A 13,343-nucleotide genomic window follows, 5' to 3' on the forward strand; every position below is an offset into this window, starting at 1 on the left:
GTTGTTCTGATCCGAGTGGTAAGTGAACCAGTGCATGAGTCCAGATCTTTGCTGATGGGGGTACCTACCCCCGTTTTAACAACCCGTCAGGTCCAAACAGCATGGAGTCACCACTGAAGCTTGAAGGAATAGTTCACCAAATGAAGGGTCTTTTCGAATTTAACACACTTGCCTGCATTTGTTCATTGTACGTGATTCCTTTTTTTTTGTGGTGGAGGGTGTATCCTTTCACGAAAGTCGGTTAACAACATTGGTGTTGGGTTCCTGTACTTTCCCTTCCCCTGTTCAACTCACCTCACCTTCACTCCTTCTGTCTCCTCCCCCTACCTTTTCACCGGGCTGAATCAGGGACATGCATGTCCAAATCATCAATTCCATTAAGGACTTGCAGTTGGATGGGGAAGATCCACGTAAGCTGCTGCAGTCCTGGGGTCGCCTGCGGTTCCCGCGCCACGTCCTCCAGTGAGTTTGACCGCTGACTCCCCTCTGGCTCAGAATGGATGGGTCCACCTTGCTGACCCTTCATGCCTTGACATCATCGGTTGGCATCGAAGCCAACGCTTGAGGCACTTTGCTAAGCTTAGTTCTGAAATGTTCCCTACTCCCAAACTTTCCCAAATATGCACCGTTACTTGTCGGCTTGCCTTGTGACTTACTGTTTAACCGTCCTTAACCCTGCACTAATAACATCCATCTAACAAGTATGCCAATTATTTTTAGATGGCCCCCTAGTGGTGTATGTTAGAGGAATGCATTTTATGCATAGTTTATGAGCCGAAAGCAGTGTGATCTTCATTAGCGCTCGAGCTCGGAATGGTAGCCACATGCTAACATGCTGCATGAACTTATACTAGACCCACCCATCGAGTCTCTAATGTTTTATGAGCTGTGGAAAGCTTCAGAAACGTGGCTTATGTAGACCACAGCCATCGAATAGACTTGAATCGTTAACTTGTCCTCCAAATTAGGAATGCCGCAGATTAGTTGTGTATCAATAAAAATGTCCATCATTCCTCGCTCCCACCCGCCCTGTTCTCATCTCCTCCAAAACTATGATCTCTGTTATGGTGAATGCATTCTAGATTTAACCCCAGAGAGCACTGCGAATCCTTGGATTTCAACAGGGATGTTAAACGAATGTGGATCCGGCTTTTTCTACACCATTGCGTAAACAAATCTCGTGCTTTTTTCTTAAAATGCTTCTTAAGTGCATATGTTCAATTACGTCGTGCAAGCTATGCATGACTCACTCTACTAACACGAAATATCACATTGCTTCTTAACTCAACAAACCAACCTCCTCTTCCTCCTTCCCTACAGGAAAAACAAGAGCCCCAAGACAAAGCAACTCATTCCTAAGGTAATGCTCTCGTTTGCTGAAATGATCTAAATGCATATTTAAATGAATTCTGTCTTAGTGTTTGACTTTCAAGATGCTGCAGGTGGTTTCCGCTGGTTTTGTAACTTCCACTGGTATTGGTGTTGTCAGCTTATGTTAAGGGGGGCATAACACACAGTTTCGCCCAATCTTACTCTAACCTTGAGTACCTATGGAGTAGTTTTCATCCTTCACATATCAAAACAGTCTTTAGTTTTATCAGATTTATAAAAGAAAGATACAGCTTTACGAATCTCTCCAAAATCAGTCAATCTCCTGGAGGCATGCTGTGGGCGGAGCTAAAGAGTTACGAGCACTTGCGCACTGATTTGCCAACAAAACACAGAAATTTGATGCTTTTATACTTAACGCTGTGGTTCTAAATAGTGACTGGGATCTTTTATTGCATGGACTGCTCCATCTTTCAGTATCAAACGATGTGCAAATCCATCGTCGAACTGGGGCTTGTTTATAAAATTTCATAACCAAAACGACGGGAACATGCAAACACATTTGAAACTGTGTCCACTTTTCACATAACACTGGGTTTTATGGGGGCTGAACGAGGTTATCTTTCCCTCACAGCCATAAACACACTTCTTTGGAGACATTGTTTTCGAGCAAGTCCTCTGCAGACCCCTCTTTAACATCTGCATGGTCAAGAATGTTGGACTATAAGATCCAAATCAACCCTGCCGTTGCAAAAATGTTGGCATGCAAACTAAAAAACATGGCCTACTCTGTATATTATCCTATCTGTACTTTATAACTTTATAAAAACTTAAAGATAGTTAATAGTAATTAACCATTATTGTGTACTGTTTAGAAACTGTTCAACTGTAGGCCGTTTAAGGTTTCAGTACAAAACTTCAGCTTGGTTTGTAAATATAGGATTGCAACCATAAACACATGTAAACAAGTATAAATCTGAACAATTCAAAAGAATCACTTACAGCACCTTTAACTTGTTAGCATTTGTAGCACAGCTGGTACATTTCCATCACCACTGGTAAAAAGTGTAAAGTTTAGTCACGATTGTTTATGACTTTCCGTTACATGTGCGGTGCTGGGTAAATGTTTTGATGACTCTACCGCTGTAGCTTAGGCTGGAATGAGATTTTCCATGTCGTCATGTATCCATGGTATTCATGTGGCAAAATAAAGTCTCCTTGTGTGAGAGATTGAATTTCAGTTTTTTTGTGTGTTTGGGCAGAACCTGTTGGACTCTCGTTCGCTGAAATTTGTAGTGGGCCTCCATGACCGCACCACCAAGTCTTTGCTTCATCTACACAAGAAGAAGCGTCCTCCCAGCATCAGTGCCCAGTTTCAAGTAAAAAAAAAAAAATACTTTATTAGATTAGCATTAGCATAAACAAATGCAATGTTCCAGAACCTCGTGGAAGAATTGTAAGGCATCATAAGCACTAATTTCATGTATTTCATCAAGTAAATGTCACTTAGTGCTTAACATTGGTACAATAGTTCAGTTTAAATATAAAAATATAATTTTAGCCAGTATTTGTTTACAGTGCATTTTTACATTTAGAGTTACATGCTGTTAGCTTGGCGACATGCTAAAATCAAACTTATTGTGCCATGTGCTCTGCATGAGAAGAGCTGTTTGTGTATCTGCCTTTATTGCAAGTTGGCTGAAAGGAATAACAGAAATCTCACTAGGTTTTGGAACGGATTAAAACTCTATTTTAAGCACTAATATTTCAAATGTTAGCATTAGGGAATGCTATGAATATTATACGCCAGTGGTCTAATTGGCCCAAAGGCATCATTTGTGGTTTTCTACTCGTCTTCCACTCAACATTATGATTTTCTCTATCGTGTAGACATCTCTTAGTAAGCTTCTGGAAACGCTGGGGAAGGCGGAACCATTCTTCATCAGATGCCTTCGCTCTAATGCTGAGAAGGTGCAAATGAAACCTCATTGTTCAAGTTGATCTTGATTTTAAGTTCATCAATCTGTTTCTGTTGTGCAACATCTTTGATATGAGATCTAATTTAGTTTTTTCTTTCACATGTTCAGAAGGAAATGTGCTTTGATGAAGCTCTCATTGTGCAGCAGCTGAGGTACACAGGCATGTTGGAAACAGTGCGCATCAGACGGTCAGGTTATGGAGCCAAATACACCTTTCAGGTAATGACCCGATGAACCGCTAACCCTAAAAGTTTATGTAAATTTATAATTTGGTTTTCCGGGAAAAAAACAAAGCTCATTTACTGTATTATAGGAGTTCACGGAGCAGTTTCGTGTGTTGCTGCCAAAGAACGCTACGTCCCTGGAGGACATATCATCTCTATTGCACAGGCTTGGCTTTGACCACACTACCTACCAGATTGGGAAAACCAAGGTCAGCATTTACCTAGGAACCGTTTAATGGACAACTTTTCTAGGTTTGGTCTTTTTAGCTGTTATGTCTTGTAATATTGCTTTTCTACAGGTGTATCTCAAAGAGCTGGAAAGGCAAAAGCTTCAGGACATCCTCCACAAGGACGTCATGCGCAAAATCATTTTCTTGCAGCGCTGGTTTAAGGCTAAAATGCAGAGGATGGAGTTTATTAGAATGAGAGAGGCAGCCATCTTAATCCAGGTATGTCAAAATTGGTTTTGTGCTTCGGCTGTACTCTTGCATTTTTGTGTCCGGTATTTGATGTGATTGACTTTGTATGCAGCGCTCATGGCACAGCTACCGCAAACACAAGTTCTGCCAAGCGGCGCTTCTGATCCAGTCAGCATGGCGAGGCTCCAAACAGAGAGCAGAATATCGAAGAACACAAACATCCGTCAAGAAGATACAGGCACTTGCAAGAGGGCATTCGGCTCGCAAATGGTATAGACCTCACACACATGAACAAGAAATCGAAAGCTAATGTATTTACGTTCAAAATGCAAATTGTTGGCTTAATTTTTTGATTGGGTCTTGATAGGTACTACTCCCAAAAGGAAGAGAAGAGGAAAAGAGAGGAAGAGGAAGCTCAGAGAAGAAAAGAGGAGGAGGAGAAAGCAGCTCGACGAGCCAAGGAGGCAGAAGAGGCTGCTAGGCGAGCTAAAGAGGCTGAGGAGGCAGCCAGACGAATCCGAGAGGAAGAAGAGGCAGCCAGGCGTGCCAGAGAGGAAGAGGAAGCAGCTAGAAGACAGAAAGAGCTAGAGGAAGAGGCAGCTCGTCTTGCTTTAGAGGCTGAGCGGAAGGCTGCAGAGCAGCAGGAGAAGACGCCTCTACAACAACCAAAGGCACCAGGCAAGAAGTCTGACGATGTGGAGACACTGGTGCTGGAGCACCCTAAGGCTCCTGTGGATGTAGAGATTGAAAGTAAGGGCAGAGCCCAAGTTGATGTCTCAAAAGACCAAAGTAATTCCGAGAAGGTTCCTCAAATTGAGGCAGGTCCTCACCCTGAGGTTAAAGAACACCAGAAGCAAAACGAAAATGGGTCTTCTGCACATCCCGGAGAGGAAGGTACACATGCTAGACCCACGTCTCTTGAAATCCCAACCGGACAAAGCCAAAACGAACCTCCTTCGCTCTCCAAACCTCCAGCATCCAGATGCCAGGAGAAACGGGAGCTTAGGAGACAACGTGGCCTAGAGCACAACCAGAGAGAAACTGAGCGAGCCGCTTCGGCTGGAAAAGACGACAAGACTCCAGAGAGTCCAGGAAAAGCAGACGGCAAGTTGAAGGAACGGTCCGATAGCAAAGAGTTGGATCAGTATACCTTTGTGGCTTGGAAAGTAGACAAGACGAAGAGGGATGCCAAAGATGTATCATCTGACCCCGTTCGACCTTCCACCTTGGCCTTAGATATCCCTACTTCTGGGCCTGGAAGAAATGGCTACACTGAGCCGTCCATTTCCACTCAACCTGCTCTTGCCAAAGAAGAAGCCAACAGGAAAAAAGAACCAACAAGAAGCAGCACTCAGCCAGAAAACCTCATAGCAGGACCCCGCAGTCTGGAGGACAGGCTCGTCAATACTCTCCAGTATGGTTTCTAGTGTTCTCCTTCTTGTATATCTTTTTTCATCTCCTTGTATGATTCTGACAATGGCCTCTATCTGGTTTTCCCAACCAGGAACCGTGGGATCTCTATGTCACTAGACGACATGTCCAAAATAGGTTTGGACGGTTCATCACAGGTAACGTTGACTTGATTTAACTAGTTAACCCAATGGTTAACATGAAAGAACACGTAGATTTTTGTCTCTTGAAGTTTGTTTGACTGGTTCAGTTCCACTGCAGCCATGCAACCAAACAATCTGCTGTTCTCATTACATTTGGTAATTTAGGATTATAATTTAAAAAGTCGCTTGAGTTTTCATGATCATGCTTCTCTGGCCGATTCAGGACAAATCTCATCAAAGACGCAGGCGACGCAGGCTCGCACTTGCACGTATATGTTTGCCCATTAAAAGCGTTGAAATGGAGGATGCAGAGTACTGGACTATTGCTTTGCCTCCCATCAGTCCATTCGAGGTGGTGTATTGCAGCCTAAACTTTGATGCTGTCCTGAGATCTGTGGTGTGGGGGCTGCTGGTGGTTTAATCGCTTGGAATCCTTGCAGTGATTGCAGATATTTTTAACTTGTGCTAAGTAAAAAGAAATGATACTAAAGCAGAGTGAAGGCCTTTAGTCTGTTTGTTATCCTATATATGTACAGTTTAAAGACGCTTGCAAAATTGGTTATTGTCATGCCATCACACTATAGCTTGCGCCGTTTGGCTAAAACTTCATTCACTGTGAATTTTGAAATCTCAGTGGCCTTGAAAACTGTTATATAAAAATTCAGTGACACACAATTTCACACTCTGGCTTATTTCTTCTGTCTTTCCAACCATTCTTGATTCTTTTTCAAGTAAAAAAAAATCATTGTACATTTTAATAACTCAGTTCGGGTCAAGTAAAGGGAGGAACTGACCCACTTCAGCTTCCTTTAAAGTGTTATCTACACAGGAAGAAGGAACTTTTCTCCTTGTCAACTTGACAGGCTACTCATTGCGCCATTGCTATCTAAACAGCAGAAACGGCTATGCTACTTTACACTGTACTGCATAAAATTAAGACATTTGCTGTGTTTATACATTTTGTTGTAGATACAGTCCAGCTCTAAGGTTGGTCCTGAAAGATCGAAGGCCAGCACATTAACGGAAAAAGTTAATGACACTCGCAGCCTGCAAGTTACATCACCTGTCCAGCCGTCGACCCCAGAGAGGTACAGTCCAACTTACTGGTGTTACCAATTTAACTGTTGCTTAGCCCAGAAAAAAAAGAAAAAAAAGAATGTGAAGGTCATTTTTTTTTTTTTTTTTTTTTTTTTTTTTACATCTTTCATGTATTTGCACAGAGTATGTTTCAGTCCTTATCTGCAGGACTGTCTATCTTGAAAAGAGAGAGCTTACTGGCTCATCCAACACTTTAAACCCCATTGCACAGTCTTATCTGTACTAGAATGTGGTCACACAGGAAATCTGACTCATTGGGACTCATGGGAAAATACAGCCCCTGGCTTACGTCAGCAGTGCATACTCTTTATATCTGACTCCTGGCATAGGTTACAGACTCCCATATATAGATGCAAAATGTCTGCTATGAGAGAAGGAAGATTCCTGAAATTCCATAGTTTGTGTGAAGGTGTGCAATCTCAGTGTGTTTTGATAGTGAAATCCCTCGCCTAATCGGACCTCCCAGCATGCTATGCTTCTGTTTTGCTAGGACATTAATAATAAAATACAAAACTTGCTTCAACTAATTTTATACAATGGTGCATTTTCTTTTATAATAGGACAACAGGGTTTTTCAGAAAGATCTTGAAGAAACGTCCACATAAAGAAGCACATACCCCGGAAGATGGAGACCTGACCCTAGCTTCCTTTTTGGAACAAAAAGAAGGTACATACTGCAAAGACAGCATGGGATTATTTTTGATTATCATACTTTTATCTCCATTTATTGTTCTTTTTTCCCGTTTTTTGATAGCCATTTCTCCATCACGTTTGCATAATTCAAAGCTTCATGCGAGTCAACCTGCTCAGACCCCCAGAATCAAGATCAGTCACTCAACAACTCGGGCCTTTGAGCAGTGTAACTCCTCTCTGAACCGTGTGATCACCAATGCCAATGAGCTCCGCCACCTTGATGAGTTCCTGGGCAATCAGGTCTGAAGAATGGATAGGACTGAAAGATTTTCAACTTTTTGAAGTTGATTGTGTGGTTATGCATAATTGATGCAATAGTGATGATCACACCTGGATGAATATCGCGTGCGATTATTGCCACGTTTAACGCTTTGACAAAACAAAGGGCATCAATGTGAGTGTGCACACTGACTTGGTGGCGCTCAAGCATAAAACAGTCTTGCCGAGTACACTTGATACCTAACTACGAAGAAGATGCATTAAGGCAAGATGAATGTAGAAATCAAGTTGTTATGGAGAGGAATTGCAGATCAAATAGGATTTGCGTACCGGGGTATTTCTGTTTTTCATTTAAGCACCATTTTATGTCAGGGAGTGAATTTGCACTTTCACTCGGCACATCAGTATTGAAAATCGCTTGGCTAAGAACACAAAAGAGATGTTGAAAAACATTGGCGATAAGCGTGCGCAATAATCATCCTGGTGTGTACGAGGCTTTAGAGGTGTTAAATCTATAATGTAAGCACTTTTGACAGACTTGCATTCTCTCTTATGCTGTGTAGGTGAACGATCTACGCTCACGGGGAAAGCAGCTTTCAGGAACAGAGCACATCTTCATTACTGCCACTATGCAGTTTAGAGAAAACATCAAGGGGATGTACTCATTCTCTGTGAGTAGATCTAATGCAGCACTCCCTAAAATTACAGCGCAAACACTACTGTATAGACCAAATAAACTGTTTGCAATCCAGCTGTGGTGGAACGTGAATTTGTTGGTCTGCTAAGTCAAGTTTATATTGTGGGCATTAAAAGAAACTTGAGTTCATGTTATTAAATTCTTCTTCAACAACAGAAACCACAAATTGGGTATAAGGCTTTGATGAATAGCTACCACAAAAAAGTGATCAGCCTAGCAGGAGAAAAGCAGAAAGGTGAGGTTCCACTGGTGGTCAATCTTTTCCAGTCAGTTCTGGATGGCTTCATCAGAGCGGAGATCAAAAAAGAAGAGGCCGATCCAGCCAAGGTAAAAGTTAATGCATGCCCTGTTACCCTGTAGACTTAATTATTTGATGAAAATGGCAGTTATTGATAACTTGAATGCATGTAATCCTTTTGACATAACTTGGGTAAAATCTGTTTCAGCCACCCAAAGGTCGCAAGACGAGAAGGAAGAAGGACAAAAGCGTGAGTATCTCTGTCCAACAGTCCATTGATGCATATTGACTCTGCCTTGAGAATTGTGAAGAAATCTAAACATTTTGTCTGGATTTAGTTGGAGAATCCATTGGACCATGTGTTTACACATTACCAAGTCAACATCATGCAGTCTTGTGATCAGTGCACCTCCTTTATCTGGGGAATGGAGAAGGCCTACATGTGCAGTTGTAAGTTGATGCGTCTCCTGTTAATTTGCCTTCGTTCGGGTTGAGAACACTGTATGATATTTCATTTTTGTTACAGATTGCAAAATGGTTTGCCATAAGAAGTGCATTTGTAAAATTGTGATAGGCTGCTCTACGTTCTTCTCCCAGAAGGTAAGCATCCAGTCTTCTAAGGATTCTAGCGAAGCAGTCGTTTAGAAATCTTGTTCAATTGGTCGATCTTTGTGTGATGTGGGTTTAGAGTGATGATGAGCCTGGATCACAACACTTCGGTGTGCGTGTGTCCCACCTGGTCAACAACAAGACCCCTGTGCCAGTCGTGCTGGAGATAATGCTGGAACACGTGGAAATGAACGGACTGTACACAGAGGGCATTTACAGGAAATCTGGCTCAGCCAATCGCATGAAGGAGCTTCACCAGTTGTTGGAAGCAGGTGAGCCATCATGGATATTTCCAGAGCTCAATGGCACATTGGGAAGACGACCTCTCTGTCTCTTGAGTTTTTTTTGTAGCTTACCCTGCCCGCTCTGATAACTTTGTTAAATAACCTTGTGTAATGACTGCGTGTTTGTGTAGGCCCAGAGAATGTTTGTCTTGAGGATTACCCCATCCATGCCGTCACTGGCCTTGTCAAACAGTGGCTAAGGGAGTTGCCTGAACCTCTCATGACCTTCACGTACTACAACGACTTCCTCCGTGCAATAGGTCGGTCCCCACAACACCATTCTCCTGTCGTTTTGGTAGCACTTGGACATGCAGTAACTCTTTTGTTGTTTTTCACAGAACTGCCTGAGAACCAAGAGCAATTGCAAGCCATTTACAAAGTTTTGGAACAGCTTCCACCAGCCAACTTCAACACCTTGGAGAGACTGGTTTTCCATCTTGTCAGGTACAGATGAGCACATGCAGAACAAATGCCGTTAGTGCAAAACCATGTAGCCGTCAAGTTAACGATCTGGTTGCATTGCAGGGTTGCGAAGGAGGAGAAGAGCAACCGGATGACGCCAAACTCTCTAGCCATTGTTTTTGCTCCCTGCATTCTCCGTTGTCCAGACAGTGCCGACCCACTCATGAGCATGAAAGACGTCGCCAAAACCACCACGTAAGGACTTCATGTCCACACTGCAAGCTCTTTTAAAGTGAATGAAGTGTCGATACTGAACCTTTACTTTCCTCAGTTGTGTGGAGATGCTAATTAACGAACAAATCCGGAGATACAATGAGAAAATGGAGGAGATCGAGCAGCTGGAATACGCTGAGGCTCTGGCTGTCAATCAGCTCAAGCTAAAAAGACAAAACACGGTACACCTGACCCTCATTGACTTACCTGTCCTTTATCAGAAAGTCTTCTAGCATTGTTGTACCATTATTTCAAAGTGGTTGGTTTCCAGATGCCTGTGAAAATTGTCCATATTTTACCTCCCAAACAATCTCTTTCTCCAACAGTCCGCAACCTTTCATAAGGCACCTTCAGAGAGTAATTTTCGCAACACTTTTTTGCTTCTCGTTTTTATGTCTCTGTAGTGCTGGCATTTACCTCTCAGATTTATCACTCCTTACAAAGAAGTGGCGGTACGTATGTCCCTGTGGTGTTGTGAATCCCGGTAGTTTGGCATGTCCATGCATCCAGTGTGTGCATGCAGTGTACAAGTCATGCCTCATTAATACTAACTCAATCCACTGCATGTGTAAGTGTTATTTAGATCTGTAGACAAGGGTGTCGGGTGGATGTCGGTGTAGTTGTGTGCTGGTTTTGGGTGGTCATTGCAGTGAATGGCATGAATTTCAAAGCTACGCAAAAGAAATTGCTGAATATTAAACAATAGGGGCATTCTACCTTTTTTGTATAAAAACGGACAATAATGCAGAAAGATAAGTTTGACTGGTAATCTTTGTTTTTGACTTCTACAAACCTTTGAAACTCATGCCATGGAAACTTACAGACTTTAACTGTATTTTGTTCCACAATGAAATATAGCATCCATCCAAGTGGTGGAAATTCTTTCCCAGTAGACCTCCTCTCTTCTTTCTGACTTGACTCACCTTTGAAACATCTTTAGTATTTTTCACTCCACCATTTTTTATGCCACACTTGAAGATTTACAACTTCATAGACTAACCACATAGGGGCAGACTTGAGTCCAATGAAAATGTTCAGGACTGTAGTCCCATCTTCCTTTTGTTGAGGCAACACGGGTAAAAAGCTAGAATCTGTCAAACTCATTATCTTGAGTTGAAGTTTGTATCTGTTTGGGGTCTAGGTTCGGGTGAAGCCGTCTTCCGACCTTTGCGTCGTACCTGAGAATGAGCCCCTGGATTCAGATACAGAAGCTGAGCGAAGCCTGATGGAGCGCATCAAGTCCATCAAGCAGGAAAAGTATGTAAATGTTGAAGAAATCTCACAAGCAGTCTCAGGACCACACTCTTGAATGCCGTTTTCTGGTTTATGTTCCAGAGAGGACCTTGCCTGCAGGCTACCAGAACTAGAACAGCCTGGTTCTGACCAGGAGAACGTGGACTCGGAGACGTCTGTCAGCTCTGAGAGCCTGTTGGAAGAGCGAGCGGTCTGTTCGGACACGGAAGGTCAGTATTAAGGTACAGACTCTCTTTGTTTCGGACCAGCCCTTTGTTTTTCCTCTGCGGTAGTCACCCATGTGTGGGTCCTGTCCTTGTTGTGTGTGGCGCAGGTCTGGACGGGATAATCCTGGCGCATTAAAGAGGGTGGCGGTGCCATCCGCTCTGTAGTAGGTTGTGATCTCATCTAACCCAAGTGTTTGTGCATGGTTGCGGTGATGGAATAAGACACTGCATGTTGTCTGTCTTTTATGACTGTTGGTGGCATGGGTTCTGCTTTGGGCTTTCTTCTTCTTTGGGGCTTGATTGGTTCTGTCTCTCTATTGTAGGACAAATAATCGTAATTCCAAGATTATCCAAACCAGCTTGGCCTCCCCTGAAGTCTGTCACCCTGTCCCACGGAGGCAGCATGTGGGCTGACAGCGGCTCTCTTACTTCACTGTCTTCTCCTAGGCTTCAGCTCCAGCGTCGCCACCCTATCATCCCCAAAACGGTCAAGCTGCCCCCAGGAATCTTGTGCCATCCAGCTGTACAGTCCCTCCCTCCCCGCAAAGCCCAGTCCCTCACCCTCATCCAGCGGCGAGAGCAACCCGGCCGCCGCAAAGACAGCATCCAGTCTCTCTACATCAGCGCTGGAACAGAGCTCCTCTTCCCGGCCTCACCTACAACCTCAGACACCTCCCAAACACAGGAGCTCCAGTCCTCCTCCCGACGTTTCTCAGACCCGGACATTGCTTTCGTGAAGGACGAGGTTTGACGTGCAAAAGCTATATGCTCTAGAAAGAACAACTCGATTGGTTGTCGTCATGGGTGCTGACTGCTTGCCCCGGCTGTAGTGACTGATTAAGAGAATCGTCTCACCTAGCACTTTCCATACTAATAATATATTGGATTTTAAGAAACTTTTTTTAAGACTCTTGATTTGTGCTGCATATTTGCATTGACATGCATCAATGCTTGATGCTTGATTTTTTTTACTTTTTTTTAGCATCAAGAAAACAGTCTTGCACCTTTTGTGTCTTTATTGAACCGGAACAGACCAATTCAACCATGAGGAGTGATACCTTGATGGAGTTTTGTGGACTGATTTATTTGTACACCCAATGCTTTGTTCATCTTAAATTGACTTTTAAGCTGCTGATCCTCCCTTAATTACTGTAATTACTCAATGGACAAGTTTTGACTAGAAGGGGGACGGATGCAGCACTAGCCACTTTCCTCTCGGACCGGAATGCCATAACCGAATGCAGTTTCCCATTTTGATGAACGATACGACACTTTGGATCTGCGTGGATGTCTGTTTAGAATAGCTTTGTGTAGGACTAAATACAGTTTAGTGGCCAAGCCATTGTGTTTAATACTAAAGTCAAGAGTTATGAATGCTGTTGAATGTTGAATGAAAATTATGGATGCATACGAATGCCGGCTGGATGTCTATGATGTAAATCACGGTTTGCATCATGAAGACCATGTGTGCCTATCGTTTTCTGGATTTAATGGAGAAATGAAACTAATTATTTTCCTACAATACAGTTTATACTGGCTGCAGATCTGTTGTTTTCCTGTTTATTCTTAACCCATAATTCTTTGCAGCTTCCTCTTTACTCGAGAGGACCCACCGACATTCTTCTCTTGCTCTTCCTGATCTACATAATCCTAAACATCTCCTTTCAATGAATAAGGACACAACATCAATGAACACAAAACTAAGTCATTATAGATTTCCTATTGTGTTTTATTAAAAAAAAGGTGAGTAGTGCAGCATTTAATTTATAAACAGACAATAGGAAAAGCAGTGTCTCTCCAGCTTAATGGTACAATATTTACATTGATTGGGGGAAACAGTGCATCATTGACAATAAGTTCGTCCTG

The 13,343-nt window shown here is 42.8% G+C and overlaps 1 protein-coding gene across 18 annotated transcripts in view; it reads left to right on the top strand.

Moving 5' to 3' along the window:
* LOC127988132 (unconventional myosin-IXb) overlaps positions 1 to 13,019 on the top strand; it is a 43,274-nt gene extending 30,255 nt beyond the window's left edge. For 2 of the 18 annotated variants that reach the window (XM_052590686.1, XM_052590688.1), the window contains 28 exons: positions 349 to 462; positions 1,321 to 1,360; positions 2,592 to 2,708; positions 3,220 to 3,300; positions 3,417 to 3,527; positions 3,622 to 3,741; positions 3,832 to 3,981; positions 4,064 to 4,221; positions 4,319 to 5,365; positions 5,456 to 5,519; positions 5,728 to 5,856; positions 6,474 to 6,592; positions 7,163 to 7,269; positions 7,357 to 7,535; positions 8,078 to 8,185; positions 8,368 to 8,538; positions 8,658 to 8,699; positions 8,788 to 8,899; positions 8,976 to 9,049; positions 9,138 to 9,330; positions 9,474 to 9,602; positions 9,681 to 9,786; positions 9,868 to 9,999; positions 10,076 to 10,199; positions 10,422 to 10,469; positions 11,159 to 11,274; positions 11,353 to 11,480; positions 11,801 to 13,019. In XM_052590686.1, coding sequence (XP_052446646.1) covers positions 349 to 462; positions 1,321 to 1,360; positions 2,592 to 2,708; positions 3,220 to 3,300; positions 3,417 to 3,527; positions 3,622 to 3,741; positions 3,832 to 3,981; positions 4,064 to 4,221; positions 4,319 to 5,365; positions 5,456 to 5,519; positions 5,728 to 5,856; positions 6,474 to 6,592; positions 7,163 to 7,269; positions 7,357 to 7,535; positions 8,078 to 8,185; positions 8,368 to 8,538; positions 8,658 to 8,699; positions 8,788 to 8,899; positions 8,976 to 9,049; positions 9,138 to 9,330; positions 9,474 to 9,602; positions 9,681 to 9,786; positions 9,868 to 9,999; positions 10,076 to 10,199; positions 10,422 to 10,469; positions 11,159 to 11,274; positions 11,353 to 11,480; positions 11,801 to 12,228 — 4,447 coding nt within the window. In that variant the 3' untranslated portion in view covers positions 12,229 to 13,019. Of the gene's footprint in view, positions 1 to 348; positions 463 to 1,320; positions 1,361 to 2,591; positions 2,709 to 3,219; positions 3,301 to 3,416; positions 3,528 to 3,621; positions 3,742 to 3,831; positions 3,982 to 4,063; positions 4,222 to 4,318; positions 5,366 to 5,455; positions 5,520 to 5,727; positions 5,857 to 6,473; positions 6,593 to 7,162; positions 7,270 to 7,356; positions 7,536 to 8,077; positions 8,186 to 8,367; positions 8,539 to 8,657; positions 8,700 to 8,787; positions 8,900 to 8,975; positions 9,050 to 9,137; positions 9,331 to 9,473; positions 9,603 to 9,680; positions 9,787 to 9,867; positions 10,000 to 10,075; positions 10,200 to 10,421; positions 10,470 to 11,158; positions 11,275 to 11,352; positions 11,493 to 11,584; positions 11,643 to 11,800 lie in introns of those variants that run through there. The other 16 variants (XM_052590691.1, XM_052590694.1, XM_052590689.1 and 13 more) reach the window with 14 other exon arrangements.
* The last annotated feature ends 324 nt before the right edge of the window (positions 13,020 to 13,343 follow it).

The sequence above is a fragment of the Carassius gibelio genome, chromosome B22 (genome assembly GCF_023724105.1).
Source record: "Carassius gibelio isolate Cgi1373 ecotype wild population from Czech Republic chromosome B22, carGib1.2-hapl.c, whole genome shotgun sequence".
NCBI classification, from domain to species: domain Eukaryota; kingdom Metazoa; phylum Chordata; class Actinopteri; order Cypriniformes; family Cyprinidae; genus Carassius; species Carassius gibelio.